The 18,979-nt window shown below is 38.6% G+C and overlaps 1 protein-coding gene across 3 annotated transcripts in view; it reads left to right on the top strand.

The window, feature by feature from the left end:
* Positions 1 to 18,979, top strand: part of CACUL1 (CDK2 associated cullin domain 1) — a 63,662-nt gene that overhangs the window by 7,367 nt on the left and 37,316 nt on the right. For all 3 annotated transcript variants that reach the window (XR_005016828.1, XM_036828773.1, XM_036828774.1), the window contains exons 2-3: positions 13,826 to 13,952; positions 14,841 to 14,943. Coding sequence is in view for 2 of the 3 variants with exons in the window: in XM_036828773.1 (XP_036684668.1) it covers positions 13,826 to 13,952; positions 14,841 to 14,943 (230 nt within the window). In the remaining variant the exon portion in view is untranslated. The remainder of the gene's footprint in view (positions 1 to 13,825; positions 13,953 to 14,840; positions 14,944 to 18,979) is intronic.

Below are 18,979 nucleotides of genomic sequence, written 5' to 3' on the forward strand. Positions count from 1 at the left end.
TGTGGCTTTTCACATGTCATCTCATTCTGAAGCGCAGCTCTTTTCTGGGTCCTGTCACTCTTGGCAGAGACAAAGAGAAGAGAGTGGACAGCAACACACAATGGCTTTTAAAGCCTCTGCTCAGATGTAGCATATGTCACATCTGTTTACATTCCAGATATATTAAACAAGCTAGAATGGTTCCCTGTCTGAATGTGTTGGGGCAGGTGGGACTGGAGCGTGAGGATAAAAGGCACTGAATGGCTGGATGGAAGGAGGGAGGGGGGTGGGTGGGATGTTGCCTTGACTGATGGTACTGTGCCATCATGATCTCAGGATAATTATGAATCCAGTGCACCAAAAGCTTCTCCAGATGAATAAAAGCTTCACAGTATTTTTTAATTGAACTCAATGAAATTATTCTTTTTTTTAAATTAATGACTCAGAAGTATGTTAAAATTGACTTTTGAATTTAGTGAAAGTGTTAACTGATTTTAGTAAATCCTAAATAAAGTTGCTCTACTTGATCAGGTCCTATCTGCCAGTTTCCAGATTGGTTGATTCTTTTACAAGTGGATCAGTTAATGTATTCAGGCCTTAAAATATGCACTGTTCGCAGCATCCGTGGTGGTTATTTGGTATCTTGCCTTCCAGCTTAGTGGGGTTGTGCTGCAGCAAGCATCGCTATGGTATCGATCGATTGTCCAAATTTCAGGATCTCATTGGGGATCTTGTCTTGCCGTTTTTTGACATGAATTGCACAAAGTGACGGTGATGAAACTGTAAGAGAAAGCCATTGTAATGTTTATGTAAGGCCCAGTCCCAAATCCCTAAAGAAAATGAATGCTGTTTACTTTCTCTTTAAACTGTAACTCTGTAAGCCGCAGACCATATATAATCACGTTGTGAACTGTTAAATGCTATATAAAAAATGATTGTGGATATTCTTTTATAATATGCCTTGGCAGAGCAAACTGGCCTTCCATTTTTCTTCCTACTTTTGTAGTTGTTTGGCTATTAACCTCTGTAGTTAAGAGTATAGATAAGTAATTTGTAGTTGCAGGTGTGCTGACTAGAATGGCATTTTATCCAAACAGATACTTATGTATCGTCTTCTGTATGCCGAGGTAATATTTTAGCCTCTGGTGATGAATGAGACAGAGTTTAGTGTGGTGGCTGATGGACAGATGATTGTGATACATTATAATTAAATGCTGTGGTAAAGTTATGTATGTACATGGTAGCATAGAGGGAAAAAGAATCTTTGAAAATGAATAAAAGTTTGTTAGGAGGACTGAGGTGGCAGGGTTGGACTTGAAGAGACTTCCTTTGCAGAGGGAGAAGCCTGTGTGGAAGACCCAGAGTTGAAATTATTGTAGGAACATAGGGTGTGAGGAGGGAGTGGCACAAATTAAACCTAGATCGATAGAAAGGCCTAGATGCGAAGGGCATGCCAGGTTAGAGGTGGGATTTTCTTCTGCAGGAATAGGGGCCACTGAAGTAAATTAAGGGAGTCAACTTGGTAAAATTTGTCTTAGCATGTTAATATAGATTAGAAAGGAGAGAGAATGGAGGCATAGAGACTGGTTAGGGGGTTTAATTATTGTAGTCTAGGCAAGAGATGACAGCCTGAACAAATAAAGCATTTGGAAGAGAGGTGCTTTCCGACTTTGGAAACATTTGGGGACTACAGTCTGTAAAATTTGGGTGGGAAGAAGGGAGGATAAGGATTTGGTAAGCGTATATAGGTAGGGGTGTGTGTGTGTATTTTTTAAGTTATCTGTGGAACATTTGGGTGGAGAGGTCCAGTAGGCAGTGGGTAAACTGAGCTTTCTCATTTTATGTGCCTTAGAATATTGGAAGTACTGAAACAAAAATCTAGTTTCACCAGATTTGTTTTTCCCTTTCTGAGGATTTGAGTTTCACCAAACTCTTTGGCCTTAGAACAAAACAACACAGAACTTTGCTTTTATATAGGCTTATACTTTAAAAACTTAAACTGTATGAAAAGATATATAATGAAAATCAGTGATTCCTTCCCTTGTTCCTTCCCATTCCTGGACCTGTGAGCCAGAGTCAATTATTTTTAATTCATTTAGTTGTCTCTTCTGGTATTTATCCACACATTTCAGTCTGTTAATGTTGTTATTGATTAATTAGTTTTATGTTACCTGTTGACCTGTTATTTCCACGACGTTTTAGTTCTCTTATACCTCTACACACCTTACCTCTTTAATTCTTTAAATACCACAATTTTTGGTTCAAAATAAACCATATTTACATTACAACTAAATATTCACTGAAGGGCCAGGAGTGTACTCAGATTACATTTTCTTTCACATAGAACTCTGCTGTTAAGTTGCCTTGTTTATACTTGCATAGTTTTTGAAAAACTGATTCTTAAAGTTTTTCAGCATCTTTATCACATCCACCATATACCTGTCACTGGTGTTTTTGAAATGCTCAGTTAATCAGTATTTTCTTTTTGTCTGCTTGTGGAGCTGTTAATCTTCTTGTTCCTGTCTATTTCTTAGGGCCCACAGTTGCCACTCATGGACTTCCCAACAGGTGGAATGATTGTTACTTGATGTCTTCCTTTTTATTTATTTATTTATTAAAAGTTTTGTTAAAAGTTGAAATATAGTTGATGTACAATATTATGTTAGCTTCAGGTGTACTGCATAGTGATTTGACATTTGCATACATCATGAATGTTCACCACAATAAATCTAGTAACTGTCTCTCCCCATACAAAGTTATTACAATATTATTGACCACATATCTTAAGCTGTATATATGGTACAACATATATACATATGTGATTGTTTTCAGTTGATGATCTCTTAAGTTTGAATGCCTTCTAACAACGATACGTTTTTATTCCCCCCATCATGTTGAATGTTTTTTGATGTATTTTCCATCTTTTTGTTTTGTATATCCCTGAACTATTTATTGTGGTTTTAGATGATTTTACTACTTTTGTCTTTTAACCTTCCTACTAACTTTATAAGTGGCTGATCTACTATCTTTACTATATGTTCGTCTTTACTAGTGAAATTTTTCCTTTCACAATTTTCATATTTTGAGTTGTGGCCTTTTCTGCTTAGAGAAGCCCTTTATCATTTCTTGTAAAGCTGGTTTAGTGGCGCTGAACTCTTAGCTTTTGCTTGTCTGTAAAACTCTTTATCTCGCCTTCAAATCTGAATGATACCCTTGTCAGGTAGAGTATTTTTGGTTGTAAGTTTTTTCTTTCATCACTTTGCAAATATCATGCCATTCGCTTCTGGCCTGCAAAGTTTCTGCTGAGAAGTCAGCTGTGAGTCTTTATGGGAGTTCCCTTGTATGTAACTAGTTGCTTTTCTCTTCTGCTTTTAAGATTCTCTCTTTATCTTTAATTTTGCATTTTTAATTATTATGTGTCTTAACGTGGACTTCTTTGAGTTCAACTTGTTTGGGAGTCTCTGTGCTTCTTGGAATTGGATGTCTGTTTCCTTCCCCAGGATAGGGAAGTTTTTAGCTATTATTTCTTCAAATAAGTTCTTTTCCCCTTTCTTCTCCTTCTGAGACCCCTTTAAAGTTAATATGCTTGATGTTGTACCAGAGGTCTCTTAAGTTATCCGCATTTTTAAAAATTATTTTTTCTCTTTTTCTGTTCAACTTGGGTGATTTCTACTACTGTCCTCCAGATCACAGTTTGTTACTCTGTGTCATCTAATCTACTGTTGATTCCTTCTAGTGTAATTTTAATTTTAGTTAATTGTATTCTTCAGCTCTGTTTGGTTCTCAGTATTTTCCAACTATTTGTTGAAATTCTCACCATGTTCATCCATTCTTCTGAGCTAGGGAGCATCTTTATGATCATTACCTTGAACTCTTTGTTGAGTAGATTGCCTGTCTCCACTTCGTTTAGTTCTTTTTCTGAGGTTTTGTCTTGTTTCTTTGTTTGGGACATGTTCCTCTGTCTGCTCATTTTGCCCAGTTTTCTGTGTTAGGTTGGTTACATTTCCCAATTTTAGAGAAGTGGCCTCATGTAGGAGACATCCAGTGGGTCCCAGTAGCACACTCCCTTCTGGTCACCAGAGCTATATGCTCAAGGGGTGCCCCCGTAGGGCTGCCTGTGCCCTTCTTTTATGGCAGGGCTGCTATGGTGGATGTGCTGGTAGGCGGGGCTGGCCCCCAGCCTGGCTGTGAGGCCCTGCCTCATGCAGTGGCTGCAGGGCTGCTGGAGGGCGGGGTAGGCTTCCCAGCTGTCTGCCTGGCCCTGGGGCTGGGGCTGGCCTGCTGGTGGGCGGGTAAGCCCCCAGTGCTAATAATCTACGGGGAGGATTCCAATTGCCAGTGCTGTGTTATCTTGGTAGAACGAGGTCCCCAAAATGGCTACTGCCAGCATCTCCATCCTCAGGGGGAGTTCCAGTTGCCTCCTGCCTCCCCAGGAGGCTATCCAAGATCAGCAAATGGGTCTCACCCAGGCTCCTTTCAATTTACTGCCTCTGTGCTGAGATTTGAAGTGTGTGAGATTTAACGTATGCCCTTTAAGAGCAGAGTCTGTTTCCTACAGCTCTCTGGCTCTCCTGGACATAAGCCCTGCTGGTTTTCAAAGTCAGATGTTCTGGGGGCTCATCTTTCTGATGCAGGAACCCTGGGCAGGGGAGCCTGATGTGGGGCTCAGAAAGAATCCTCACTCCTTGGGGAGAACCTCTTTGATTGTGATATTCCTCCCATTTGTGGATCGCTGACCTGGAGTTGTGAGTCCTGACAATACCGCATCTCAACCCCTCTTACTCAGCTCGTTGTGGTTCCTTGTTTAGGTATGCAGTTGTGGAATATCTTTTCTGCTAGTTTTTAGGCCATTGTCATAGATAGTTGCTCTGTAAGTAGCTGTAATTTTGGTGTATCCATGGGAGGAGGAGTGAGTTCAGGGTTTTCCTACTCTGCTGTCTTGGCCACTTCATGTCTTTCTTTTTACTGGTGTGTTCCCATGTATGTGTGTGTATGTACAGAACATATCTGCTGGCAGTCTGTTGGGAAAATGTGTATGGATAATAATATCAGTTCTTGACTATATAAAAATACTCACTTGATTGACTGTTTGGGTACAGAATTCTTACCTAAATAATTTTTTTTAAAATTTTATTTATTTTTGGCTGCATTGGGTCTTCGTTGCTGCGCGTTGCAGCGAGTGGGGACCACTCTTCACTGCGGTGCGTGGGCCTCTCACTGCGTTGGCTTCTCTTGTTGTGGAGCACTGGCTCTAGGCACGCAGGCTTCAGTAGTTGTGGGACATGGGCTCAGTAGTTGTGGCTCGCGGGCTCCAGAGCGCAGGCTCACTAGTTGCAATGCACGGGCTTAGTTGCTCTGCAGCATGTGGAATCCTCCTGGACCAGGGCTCGAACCTGTGTCCTCTGCATTGGCAGGCGGATTCTCAATTGCTGCGCCACCAGGGAAGCCCCCTAAATAATTTTCAAAGTGTTGCTTCATTGACTTTAAGCTTGCAGTGTTACAGTGGAGAATTCAGGTGCCATTTTTATTCTTGTTATTTTGCATGTGATCTTTTTTCCCCTTTGGAAAATTATTGGGATGTTTTCTTAGGTTCATGAGTCAGTGTTTTTCTCCCTTTACATTTTCTCTCTTCTCCCTTTTCTCTGGAATTATTGGTAGTCAAATGTTGAATTTCCTGTTTTGATCTTCTAAGTTTGTTAACTATTTTTTAGTATATTCTATTTCTCTTAATGTTCTGGGAGAGTTTCTAGATGTTTACTTTTTTCTTTTGGATTTTTTTTTATGATAAAGACATTTATGATGAGATAAATGCTTTTATTTATTTATTCATTCATTCATTCATTTATTTATTTATGGCTGTGTTGGGTCTTCGTCGCTGCATGCGGGCTTTCTCTAGTTGCAGCGAGCAGGGGCTACTCTTTGTTACGGTGTGCAGGCTTCTCATTGCGCTGGCTTCTCCCTCTTCAGAGCACAGGCTTTAGGATGCGCGGACTTCAGTAGTTGTAGCGCATGGGTTTAGCTGCTCTGTGGCATGTGGGATCTTCCTGGACCAGGGCTCGAACCCGTGTCTCCTGCATTGGCAGGCAGATTCCCAACCACTGCGCCACCAGGGAAGCCCTTCTTTTGGATTTTTAACAATGGCTATATTTTTAATTTGAAGAGCATTTGGAATTCTCCTTTTTCATTACTGTTACTAATTTTTATCTTCTCAGCATAGTAATTATTGGGTTTTTTAAAACGTTTTCTTTTGTTCTTTTAGTTATGTTTGCATTTATCTTTGCAATTTTTGTTTGTTTTGATCTCTGATATCTGAGACTTTGCAAATTTTGGTGATCCTTAGCTGCCTATTCGTATTTAAAAGTGAAAAAGGCTAGTTGGTAGTTCTGTGTTTACAAGGGACCTTGCCAAGTTTAAGTGTTGGGCTTCACTTGGGGTTAATTGGATGCAAAGCTGCTATTTCTTGGGGAACTGCCACATAGTATGTGAATGTCTTTTCTTTGGGACTGTTCCGTTTCTCTAGGGAAGGATCTTCTTCCTTTCTGGGAGAATGGTAGGGTTGGGTAGGTGGGGCAGGAAATAAAGACACTTCTCCTGGCCGATGGCATTCTAGAATTAAAGAAAAGGAGCAGGGTTAGATGTTTGAACGTTTCTTATTTTGACTTTTGACTTTACTTAAATCTGCCAGCCCTGTGCTTCCCACACACCCACCCACCCACCCACCATGTATCTGTCCTGGAGTCCCAAGCTTTTACCTTTCAGTTTCTGTGCAGAATAACTCTTTTCTTTTTTACTGTTTAGTCTACAGACTTGCAACCAATCTTCACCCTTCCCACTCCAGCCACCAACTCTCTGCCTCTAAACCTCGCTCATTGTATCCTGTCCTTAGGTCCTGAACTTCTCAGGGTCCTGCAGGGCAAGATTAGCTCACCTATTGGTGTTTCCACCTCAGCACACACTGCCTTATGCTACTACTTCAGTTACTTTCCTGGTCTTAATGCCATGGAGAGTTTGACTTGTTTAAATCTTGCAGGAAAAACAGAATTTTAAAACTATGGCAGATGTGCAGTTAGCATGGTTTGCACATATGTAATCACAGTTGAGCAGATACTTTCTATTTGAATATCATGAGATTTTGGATTAGTTGGAGTTGGAGCCATAATGGATGTTTTGATAGCACTTGACCTTTTCATATACGTACTTTCATAACATGTTCATAGTGAGAACTGTGTCACGGGCTCAAGTGTGATGTTGTAATTGTAGAATAATGTTGTGCAGTAACTATTCTAAAGTAATGTGTTGATAGATTTCAATCTTGCTGGTAGGCCACTGCAGCTACTTTCTGTTTTTAAGATAGTAGTGATGAAGGAAGTTTCTACTGTTCTGTTTTTTCCTCAATTTGAGAAATGTGTCTATTTCTAAGCAGTAAAACAACAATGGAGTGTGTTTTCTATGTAAGTTTTTCAGTGTTTGGGGGAAAGAAACGTCATTTGAAACAAGGCAAAGCAGGTTATATGGTTTCATACAGTTAGTATGTTATAAGCCTTATCTGGACCAAAATGTTACTAGTTATTTGTTTATATAAATGTAACCCTAAACCCCAAACCCTATAACTTAGAAACTTCCCAAACACATGCAATTTAGAACTTAAAACTTAGAAACTCCCCATAGAGCAAATAACTTTTAAAAGTTTTTAGCTTACTTCAGAAACAATTGCTTCATTAGGACTTAACATTAGCTATCATCTTTTACTGGCGAATCAAAATATACCCAAGTAGCTGGCACAGCTTTTGTTTTTTTCCTCCTAATATGGAAAAGGATCTTTAAAGGATTTGGTCACTTCTATTACTTTTTTTTTTCCCAACTTGGCAGTTCTCTTAGGAGCAGCTAAGTATTACTCTTTCCTTTGCCAGGATCAAATTATTTTCCTTTTGAGAGAAATAAGTAACTGGGATTTTGTTTTTTTTTAATAAAGAGTAAAACTCCATTTATTTGTTAGACTACACAACCTTGTTCTGATTCTGATTCTCTTCCACTCTGACTGATCTTTTTCTTTATTCCCAAAGGCTTCTCCCCATTCTGCAGGCTTTGTTCTTGGCCTTCAACTTCTCTCTGTCCATTACTTGAAAGATTTCAGACATCCCCTTGTGCTGGAAGGAGAATAATATTCTACCAGGTGGTAATGTTTTGGACCACACAGATTTACAAGACTGTTATTGATAGATGGGCTTGCTGTGACAACAAGAAGTCGTAATTTTTCTCTTAGATCACATACCCTAGCCAGAGTTAAAAGCAAAGCCCAGAGCTTTTTTCTCCTAGTCCATTTGTCAGATTATCTAATTGTAATTAGTTACAATTAATCTAAAAGGTCACTATGTTTGAGACACAATTTAGCCTGTTTAATTTGGCTTAATCATTTATTTCATAATTGCCAATGCTGTATTCTTCTTAAGGAGCCAATTCTTAATGAAAGTGGCCTTTTTGGTGGGGAGAAGGGACATGGAAGAGTAGAACTTTAATGCTTTTTTGACATAAAACAGTTCCTAGCTGCCCTTTAAATTTTTTTCTGTGCTACATTTACACCTTTATTTGACTCTCCAGTTCGAGTTGTTCGGAACCAACAACCATGTGCTAGCAGTTGAGAACAGAGGAGCACTGTGACCCTTGGCTGTCCTGAGCTTGAATAGGAGCATTAGGCAGTGGTTCTCAAAGTAGCAGGCATAAGAGTCACCTGGAGGGCTCAAATGGATTTCTGTATCATGTGTTACACGCTCCCCACTTTTCTGACTCCGTGAGTCTGGGTTGGGGCCTGGCAGGTTGTATTTACATTAAGTTAACAAGTTTCCAGGTGATGCTGATGCTGCTCTGGGATCAGATTTTGAGAGCCACTGATAGAAGGTAGTGGCCAGTCTTCGCAGTAGACCAAGGATGAATTAATAATACCTGCTGTAGTTGCTGAGTATATCCTCCCCTTACAAACAAGTAACAAGAAAGAAACTCAAAAGGAATATCTGGTAGGACTTACCTGGTTTGCTTTAGCCTGTGTGAAACCAAATGCACTTCAATTTTTAATTCCAGAGCTACTAATAAGTAGTATGCCTTGGACTGTTTTTATATTAAACATTTATTTTGACTTCCATTAAATTAATTTACTTCACATACATTATTGAATACCTAATCATATGATAGTTTGGAGTTGGGGCTCTAGTGCTGAATTCCTTCTCCAAGGGGCTTATGTCTAGTTTGAGGAAGATTGATAATAAACACATAATATGTCAAGTGTTGATAAGTTACTTGGATAACAAAGTATGAGAGTTGAACATATTTATTCCTGCCTGGTATGAATTACATATCCCTAATAGTTTCTCATTTATTAGCAACCTGATAGTATTTCCTGAACCTTAGATTCCAGCTATTCCATGTGTTTTAGATTTTATTTCACTTTATTTTAGTAAAGGTCAGTTGTAGTACTCTCTCAATAGAACTGAGGCTATGTGAGCTTGTTATTTTATGAGTTTCAAGGTTTAAGCCTTGTGGCGTTGTGTTTTGAGGGCAATCTGAGGGTTTTTACATTTTGTGAATTTGAATGTCTCTAGAGGGCATATGCATTCTCCAGCTCATTGAAATGCTCACTGCTCTTTTTTATTCTTATACCAGGCCTGTTTTACTCATTTATGTTAATGGCCTGGGCCTTGTAGGCATTTGAGTTTAGAATACCTTCTTTAAACAGTTTAAAAAATAGTGCATTTTTTTCAAGCTGGAAAATCTAACCTAGATAAAATTTAGTTATTTAATGGTAATTTCATTTTTGTTTAGGTTCCATGTTTCATTTTTTTTTTGGTTAGTCTGAACGTTTCTGTGGGCAAAGTTGAAAGCGCTTGATTACATTTCTCTAGCTAGAGGATCTAGTTTTAGAATTCAGGACTGCACGCACGCACGCACACACACACACACACACACACACTTTGAGGCTGTGCATGTCAAATGTTAGATAAACCAAACAGCTAATATATTTTGTTTGTTTTAAGTCAGAGATTGGGTTGAGGTTAGCAAGGAATTCAATATCTTAAAATTTTCTGGATTGTCATTTTAAGTGTTGGCCACAGATTGGTATGAAAAACCTTCCTAATCTTTGGCTAAGTGTATGAATACCAACTAGTGCTCATTCTTCAAACTCCCTGTAGCTCTGCAGATGCTTCTCTGTATTCTGCTTTCCTTTGCTACTATGGTGAAGATTGGGTGGCTCCTGAGAAGAAAGTCATGTTAGTGTCTTAGTCTGTTCATGCTGCTGTACCAGACTGTCACAGACTGGGTGGCTTATTTATCTCTCACACTTTTGGAGGATGAGAAGTCTAAGATCAAGACGCTGGCAGATTCAGAGTCTGGTGAGAGAGCCTGCTTCCTGGTTCATAGAAGGCCATCTTCTCACTGGGTCCTCACATGGCAGAAGGGTGAGGGAGTTCTCTAGAGACTCTAAATCCATTCATGTGAGGGCTCCACCCCATGACCTAAACACCTCCCAAAGGCTCCACCTCCTAATGCCATCACATTGGGGGTTAGGATTTCAACACAGGAGTCTTGGGGGGACACAAACATTCACTCCGTAATAGCTAGCATGTAAGCGAATTGGTTTTCTGTTGTTTTTCAAGCAAAATATATGTGGAAATAGATATAGCTTCTTTTTAGATGTGGAAATAGGATTTAAGATTTTCTACTGTGACTTGTGCCTTTTTCGTTTTGGTTTGAAAGTCTGTTTTCAAAGATATTTAAAACCAGAGCAGTTTTTGTTTTTTTGTTTTTTTTTTTTTAATGCCACATGAAAGACACCTGAGAGGTATCAGAAATCATTGCTTCTGTGGAACTTCATTCTGTCCTTACAGCTGCGGGACTTCACACCTTAGGTTCTTTTTCCTCTGTCATATCTTTGACTTGGAGATTTGCCGAAGTGTGAAACGTGTGCTTGGAAAGAAGGTGTCTCCCCACCTTCAGCGCAGGGTGGAGTTAATTGAACCGAGCGGTCCAGGAACCCATGGGGTTGGTGTGTTCATTCTTGGCTTTCAGTACTTAAAGTTTTCTTTCTGAGCTTGTCACTTACGTTCCTTAATTCCCAGCATTTGGCGTAGAGCAGGTGTATGATGTGGTTTAGGTGATAAACACTTGATAGGAGGTTCAATAACCTAGAATCACATAGTGAGAAAGTTCTTTGTTTTTCAGTTATTTTAAAAAAAAATTTTATTTTATTTTTTTAAATCCTTCTGAAAGCAGAAAGGTGATATTTTGGAGCTAGTGTGTAACACTTCTCAGCATCTGCCGATCTCCTTTATTCACAGGGAAAGCAAGCTTCACTCAGAACCTTTAAAGGCAGTAGGACCTAGCTAGAATTTAATAACACTGTGTTTATTTCTGTATTGCAAATGACACTACTTTTCTGTTTTTGATCAATTCTTATTTTAAGTGCGAGTAGTTTTATGCACAAGGGGGTGATTCTAGGAAGCACCTGCAGGAGTGTGGAGACAGAGACAGGGATGGTAAGGACGCCGTAAAGAAGGCAGCACTGCGGGACTGGAGTGGAATCCCAGTGGGGACTTGGGAGTCAGTGCATACTCACCCAGAGTAAAGGGAGACGCTGGGTATTTACACTGAGTTCTCATTAGTCATTACTTGATGGTGGCTCCTGGGGGTGTTAATTCTCTAGAACTTCCAACCTACCTCTCCTTCAGGCAGAGCAACCCCGGCAGCCAGAGAGAACACTGGCAAATAATGGTAGGTGTTGACAGTGGCCTTTGTGGATCACTGTAAATGGGTGGGGTACCAACAGTTTCAGCTTCACTCCCAGACGTGCTAAGCTTCTCCTACATCCTCCTCATCTTAGTCAACGGCAACCCCATCCTTCGGTGCTGAAGGCTAAAAACTTCAGAGTCATCCTTGACCCTTCTCTCACATCTCACATCCAAACCATCAGCAAATCTTGTTGGCTCTACCTTAAAATATATTCAAAATCTGACCTCTCCTCTTGCCTTCACTGCTACCACCTGCTCCAATCCCCCATCATCTCACAGCCTTCTAACTTAGTTTATTGCTAGTACAGAAGCTGGATTGAGCCATAGAAAATCAAAGTCAGATTACATCACTGTCTGCTCAAAACCTTCCACATGCCCTCATCTTAGAGTGAAAGGCGAAGTCTTCCCATTGCCCATAAGGCCCTCCAGCATCTGGCCTCCTTCTACCTTTTGTGTATGTGCCTGTGTGTGCACACGCATGTACAGTTCTTTTTGTTTTTAGCCTTATATGTAGTCAAAACATTCCTTTCTTCTCCATTTTCTTCCCTATTTTTTTTTTTTTTTTTTTTTTGTAGTGTGGGTTATGTGATTCATTTGCCACAGTTTGCCATTCCATCTTTACCACTACATCCTGGGTGAAATTTTTTTTTTTTTTTCATACAGTGAATGTACTTTTTATAGTGTATAGTTCTGTTGGTTTTGATAAATGCATGGAGTGGTGTATCCGCTACCGCGGTTCCATACAAAAGAGTCCATTGTCTTAAAAATTCCTTCCTGCTTCCCCTTTGCAGACAGTCCTTCTTTCCACCTTCCAGTCCCTGGCAACCACTGATGTGTTTTCCTCCCTGTAGTTATGCCTTTATAAATAAGTGAGAGTCTTACCATATGTAGCCTTTTTTGGTCTGATTCTTTGATTTAGCAGAATACATTTAAGATTATTCTGTGTTGTGTAAATCAATAGTTCACTCCTCAAGTGTCCTTTAAGTATATTTAAGCAAAAAAAAAAACAAACAAGTGAACTGATTTAAAGAAAATATTGAACAAACATGATATAGGTGGCACATAGATATGAGAAACGTCTTGAACCTGAGTGACTAAAATTTGGAAATGAGTAATGTGATAGAAAGATGCGAGGTCAAGGCTCTGCTTTGCCTGGTGCCTCTGCCAGTGATTAGCTGTGTGCTCTCGGGGAAGCCAACCTTCTGCTCTTGAGTTTCTGATAAAAATAAACAGTAAAATGGCTGATCTAGTAGTTGTTAGCTCCTACCATGGTTCATAAGACACAGGGTATCTTAGGTGCTTTGGGGTAGCTCTTCTTAACATTAGCATTTCATTGTTGTGAAGCACCCATCACCCCTGGATTTCACAGTTGTTAGGACAACCTGTTACAAATGCTTTATTAAACCTATCATGGAGGAATAAGAGCCAGCCATTAGGAATGAGGTACGCTTTTCAATGTAAGGCTCCAGTTCATCCACGTTTTTTTTCTGTTGGGCTTATCTAAAGGGTAGGCTAGGGAGAGCCTGAGTCAAGAGCTGTAGTCATGTCCAGGAGGTACTGGTGGTGCCATAAAATCTCTGTGAGTTTTTAGCACCGTAGCATTTGGAATTTAATTTCCATAGTCCTTTCCCTAGGTTGATTCCCCAGAGCTGTCTGTAAAGATTGATTGGAGGTCATAGTTCCCCAGCACTTCATCGTGGTTCATGAGTAGGCCGTCTTGTCACATCATTGGCAATGTGTATTTGAGGGTCAGTGCGTGTTAAGAACTCTCCGCTGATAACGGAAACCGGGAAAGGGAACCAGAGATAATTGCTTGTTTTGTTTTTATTTTTAAAGATGAACAGATTCATAGTAATTCTTTTTTAAATCATAATTAATGGCTGCTTAAAATCCCTTGCCAGGTTGGGTTTTTTGAAATTGGAAATGGGATAATAATTGAGTTGTATTTAGGTGACAGAGTGTCAATGTAAAATCAGAGAGTAAGTGAGAGGAATTTGAGAATGCAAAACTGATTTGTGTTTATTTTACATGTGGCACATAGTAATATTAATTTTACTTTTTACTTTTAGTAATGAATGTTATAACTATTGAAGATTATAAGAGCACATACTGGCCAAAATTGGATGGTGCCATAGATCAGCTTTTAACTCAGAGTCCTGGTGACTATATCCCCATATCCTATGAACAGATATACAGGTAAGTCAAGATTTAATTTGCTTGGGTTTTAGAGGGTATATTGAAGTTCACAGCAACTTGAATTATGACAGTATGTATGCATATAATATATGATACCTACATTAAGGCTCTGTAAGTTATTTATATGTTCCATACTTGTGGATTGGGGGTTTGATTTATACTTTTTGCTTCAGAATTGGTTTTCAAATGAAGATAGTGTTAATCCTACCTCAGCCTGCCACACCTGCCATACCTAATGCAGAAATTATAGAGGTCAGTGAAAAAGGCAAAAAATATGTAGTTTTAGTATCACAGGGAGATGTTAGCTTAATCTGCTGATGTTTGTGGCACACAAGTTTAACTATCTTTGGTTATTTTGTTTCCCAGCTCCTGGTAGATGGAAGTAGCAAATTAGTGAGGACTGGGGTGGGTTGTGAGATCAGCCCAGCACAAGAGGAGGAAGTGACAACTGTGCTGTTCTACACAAGTGATGCACAAAGAGGTTACATAGCAAACGTTTTTGTTAGTTAGAAACCTTCTGCTGATTGTCACTCTCTCTTCCTTATTTTGACATTCATGAAAACGAGAGAGAAACTGGCTTATAAGTAGTTATCTTAGTCAGACTCTCAGATTATCACCCAATATTAGATTATCTAATACTGATAAAAAATTTAATAGAATACTCAAAAAGATTATTTGTAGCTGGTGATAATGTCTCTGCCATATGAGCACTGATTGGGGCAGGATAAATTTTTGTTTTAAGAGTTGCAGTTGGTCACTTTTTGAGGCCTGAATTAATTGTTTGACCAGTGGTTACATATTGAGGGTATGCCTTAACCTTAGGTTGAATTAAGTGCTTCAACCTTAAAATCATTAACTTGGTTTTTCTGTCTCCCCTCCTCCCCACAGTTGTGTGTATAAATGTGTATGCCAGCAGCACTCGGAACAGATGTATAGTGATCTGATTAAAAAGATAACTAATCACTTAGAAAGAGTCTCAAAGGAGCTGCAGGTAAAGAACTTATGGTATTGATTTTAGCTTCTTTGGGATTTTCTGACTGGTTGGAATTAGCTTGTATAGTATACCTTTGGAGGCTTGTTCATTTGATTATGATATAAATTTATAAATATTTTATAGATAAATATTGATCAAATTGTCTTATCTTTGGACTAGATTAATTTGAAAATTTGACATAAACTGTGGACATTTTTGGATTAAATGTATTTCCGATTTTAATCCTGTTTATTACCATGCAATATTTCTTTTATGTAAAACCTTATTTGTTCTGTTTACTTCAGTATTTGGTGACTTTTATATTATAAACGTGTATATTTTAATTTTTTTCTGGAACTTTTTTTAAAATTATTATCTTTAAAGTGTTATTTGCCTACCAGTTTCTAATATTTGCTAATATAAACAACTGAAGTCAGCATTTTGTTGATAAACCCTCTACAGATGAACATCATCCCAGCTGTAAAATCTGGGGCAAGTTGCAGGAAATATTTTATTTAAGGAAGCACTTGGCTTCTTGATCCTACTCTGGCCCTCCCTGCCTCAGTAAAGTTTCCAGTGCTTGAAGGTCAGGTACTATCTTTATTCCAGGACCAGATCACATTTTAGTTGTGGTGTAGAAGTTACAAGATGTGCAGAAAAGTCACTCAGCAGTAGATCACCAGGGTCCACACCACAGTTAGGAAGTGCTCCAGCAATTCTAAGATATCCACAGTTTCTAGCAAGTGCTGGGTTGCTATTTTGGAGAATATTTGGATATTCTCCTCACTTACCTTGTGTTTTTGTTTTTTTTTTTAAAGTATAGCCAGAGCTGTGTTTATCATAGCCAAATATATCTTTTTCCTGTTGTTAGTGTAAATTGTTTTCTTCATCTTTTTGCCGTTAAATACAAAATCTTTATTCATTTAACAAATATATTTAGTGCTAGGCATTGTATGTAAACCGTAGATGAAACCTAAGATCTGCGCATTGTAGCTTTGAATGATTTGCTTACTAATTCTTGACTCTACCCTCTCTCTGAATCCCCATGTTTGATTTACTGCTGAATCCTACTTATGTTCTATTTCTCTCTTGGCTCCTGTCCACTCGGCCACCACCCAGCCCAGGCCACATCATCTCAAGTTTTACTAAAATGCTCATCTTAGTTGGTGCTCTGTCTCTAGTCTTAACACGTCTAACTAGAATCTTGCGTTTCAATCAGAGTGACTGTTTCTAAAGTACAGCTCTGATTATCATATTCCTATTAGAATAAAGTCTAAATTTCTTAATATGATTTAGGAAGCCTTTCACTTTCTGACTCCTGCTTATTTCTGCGCCTGATGTCTTACCTTTCTGCTCCTGCATACTGAACTTATTTCAGTTCCTTGAACATTTTAGGTACTATCTCACATCTTGGCTTTTGCCATGTTAACTTTACTGCCTGAAACATTCTTCCTTTTCCTCTGCCCTCTTATTTTTTCAGTCAGTGTGAACTTACCATTTAGGCTGCCGCTTAGACATCATTTGTTTTGGGAAACATTCTCTGATACCTTGTTCCCCAAGTCAGGTTTGGGAGCCCCTCATCTGTGCTTCTGTAACACCCAGTACATCATGGTAGTTCATTGTGTAATTTCTGGTTTAGCTGTTCCCCTTCCCCACATTCCCCACCCCAGTATTGTGTCCTGAGAGGGCAGAGGAGCATGTCTGTTTTCATTATTGTGCTGTTAGTACCTTGCCCAGTATCTCATACATACTAAGCATCACTTGCTGAATGAAATGTATAGCAAATGAATGTTTATAAATATTTACTCTCTGTTGGATAGTGAAAGCTTTTCTAGTAGAAATCCGAGTTTGATCTCGTTTTTTAACCTGAAGTCTAGGTGGTCTTTGGGGTGCAGAGTGTACCAGAGATTTCATTAGATCAACAAAGAACGCATCTCAAAAAGGATTGTTTTATGAATACTGTTTTGCTATTATTGAAATAATATTAAATATTCTAAAACAGAAATGGAACCAGTTCAATTCAAATTATAAGGATAAAATAATTACTCGTCCTGCTTATAAAAGTTATCTATGAAATGTGAATTGGAAATTTTATAATATGTTTTACACGTATGCTTTGCCATCACACGTGAGTCATTAATTTGACTGATAGAATTGTGATTTGCTAGTTATTTGTCATATTGCAGTTTCTGCTTGAGTAGAATTTTTTCTTGTACTTAATTTTGTAAGCACTATATGACTACATTTCATTCTTACAATTAGAATATTACTGTAAGATATTTTTTAAAGTTAGAGGGCACTATAGTACTGTGTTATCAAGCTCATATCTAATTGGCAGTTTTGGAAGGCCACTTGGCTACATTCTCTGGCATAAATTTGCTTGATCAATTGTCAGTAATACAAAGGTAACCTGTTACTTGCCCAGGATGGGCTGCACAGGGTACTAATACTTGAGAGTCACTGAGGTTCAGAGAGTAAGTTTCTGAGGTTTTGGAGAGTGATCCCTGTCATCGTGTGCAGAGCTCCTTTATTCTTTATCAGGAATGCATAATAGTTCATTGTACCTTGCTTTATTGATGTACCTCAATATATTTAACCACTTTTTAATCAATGAATATTTAGGTTGCTTCCAGTCTTTTGCTGTTACTAACAGTGCTACAGTGAATAATCAATCTTGTAACTTTTACTGTGCTTCGCTTTATTGTACTTCACAGATACTGCATTTTTTACAAATTGAAGGTTTGAGGCAACCATGTGCTGAGCAAGTCTTTCGGCATCATTTTTCCAATGGCATTTGCTTGCTTCTTGTCTCTGTGTCACATTTTGGTAATTCTCGCAATATTTCAAACTTTTTCATTATTTCTGTATTTGTTATTGTGATTTGTGATCAGTGATCTTTGCTATTACTGCTGTGACTTGCTGAAGGTTCAGATGACGGTTAGCATTTTTTAGCAATAAAGTATTTTAAAATTAAGGTATGTACATTGTTTTTTTTAGACATAATGCTATTGCACACTTAACAGACTATAGTATAGTGTAAATATAACGTCTGTATGGACTGGGAAACAAAAAATTCATGTGACTCGATTTATTGATATTTGCTTTATTGCAGTGGTCTGCAGTTGAACCTGCAGTATCTCCGAGGTCTGCCTGTCATGTCATTTACTATGTCCATATTTTGTGGTTCACAAAAGTTGTACCAAGTTATATGCTCCCACTGGTTCTGTATGTTTCAGAGTGCCTGTTTTCTCTACCATTACTAATACAGCGTATTAGGTAACCAAAGAATTTTTGCTTTATACTAATAATAGGAATAATTTTTATAAAAATAACATAGATAAGGGTGATAGCTCTTTTGATGCTAGTATTTACAAAACCATATTGATAAATGTGAAGGTAATATACGATGTAAAACCAGGGAATTTAGCTTGTTTTTAGACTCAATAGATGTCCTACTTTGAGTTCAGCAATATGGGACTATAAAAAAATCTTACTTTGAAATGATCTTTTTTGTGAAAGAGTGTAAACTCGAACCATTATTAAATAGCAGGGTAAAGTGGATAAAAACATGGGGACCTGGGCTCTGGTCTCAACTCTGCCACTCAGCAACTGTGTGCCTCTTGATTAAACATGCTAATACCATCTTGTGAATTTTCTCAACGTTGAAATGAAGTGGCTTTACTGAAACATCTGGTTGCTTTAAGCTCAGTTCTAAGATATTTTTTCTTTGCTTCCTGCTTGGCAAATGCTTCTTCATTCTTTTCTCAGGCTTAAACTCATTTGTGTCCACCTGTGTAAAATCTTCCTAGAACCCTCGCACTCCCCTCAAACAAACAAACAAACAAAAAGGCCATTGGAACTTTTTCTTGTGTGCGTTCGTAGCGTCTTGGCAATAACAACTCTGTATTGTTTTTGCGTCCACGTGTGGCCACCTCACAGCCCTGTCCTCCTTTGAGGGCTTGTTTGTGTTTTTATCCTTAGTGCCTGGCACAGTTACAGCTCAGCAGAAGTTGAATGAATGCTCAGCATCAAATTTGACCAGTGGGCAGAGTAG

This window comes from Balaenoptera musculus, chromosome 16 (assembly GCF_009873245.2).
Source record: "Balaenoptera musculus isolate JJ_BM4_2016_0621 chromosome 16, mBalMus1.pri.v3, whole genome shotgun sequence".
Classification (NCBI taxonomy): domain Eukaryota; kingdom Metazoa; phylum Chordata; class Mammalia; order Artiodactyla; family Balaenopteridae; genus Balaenoptera; species Balaenoptera musculus.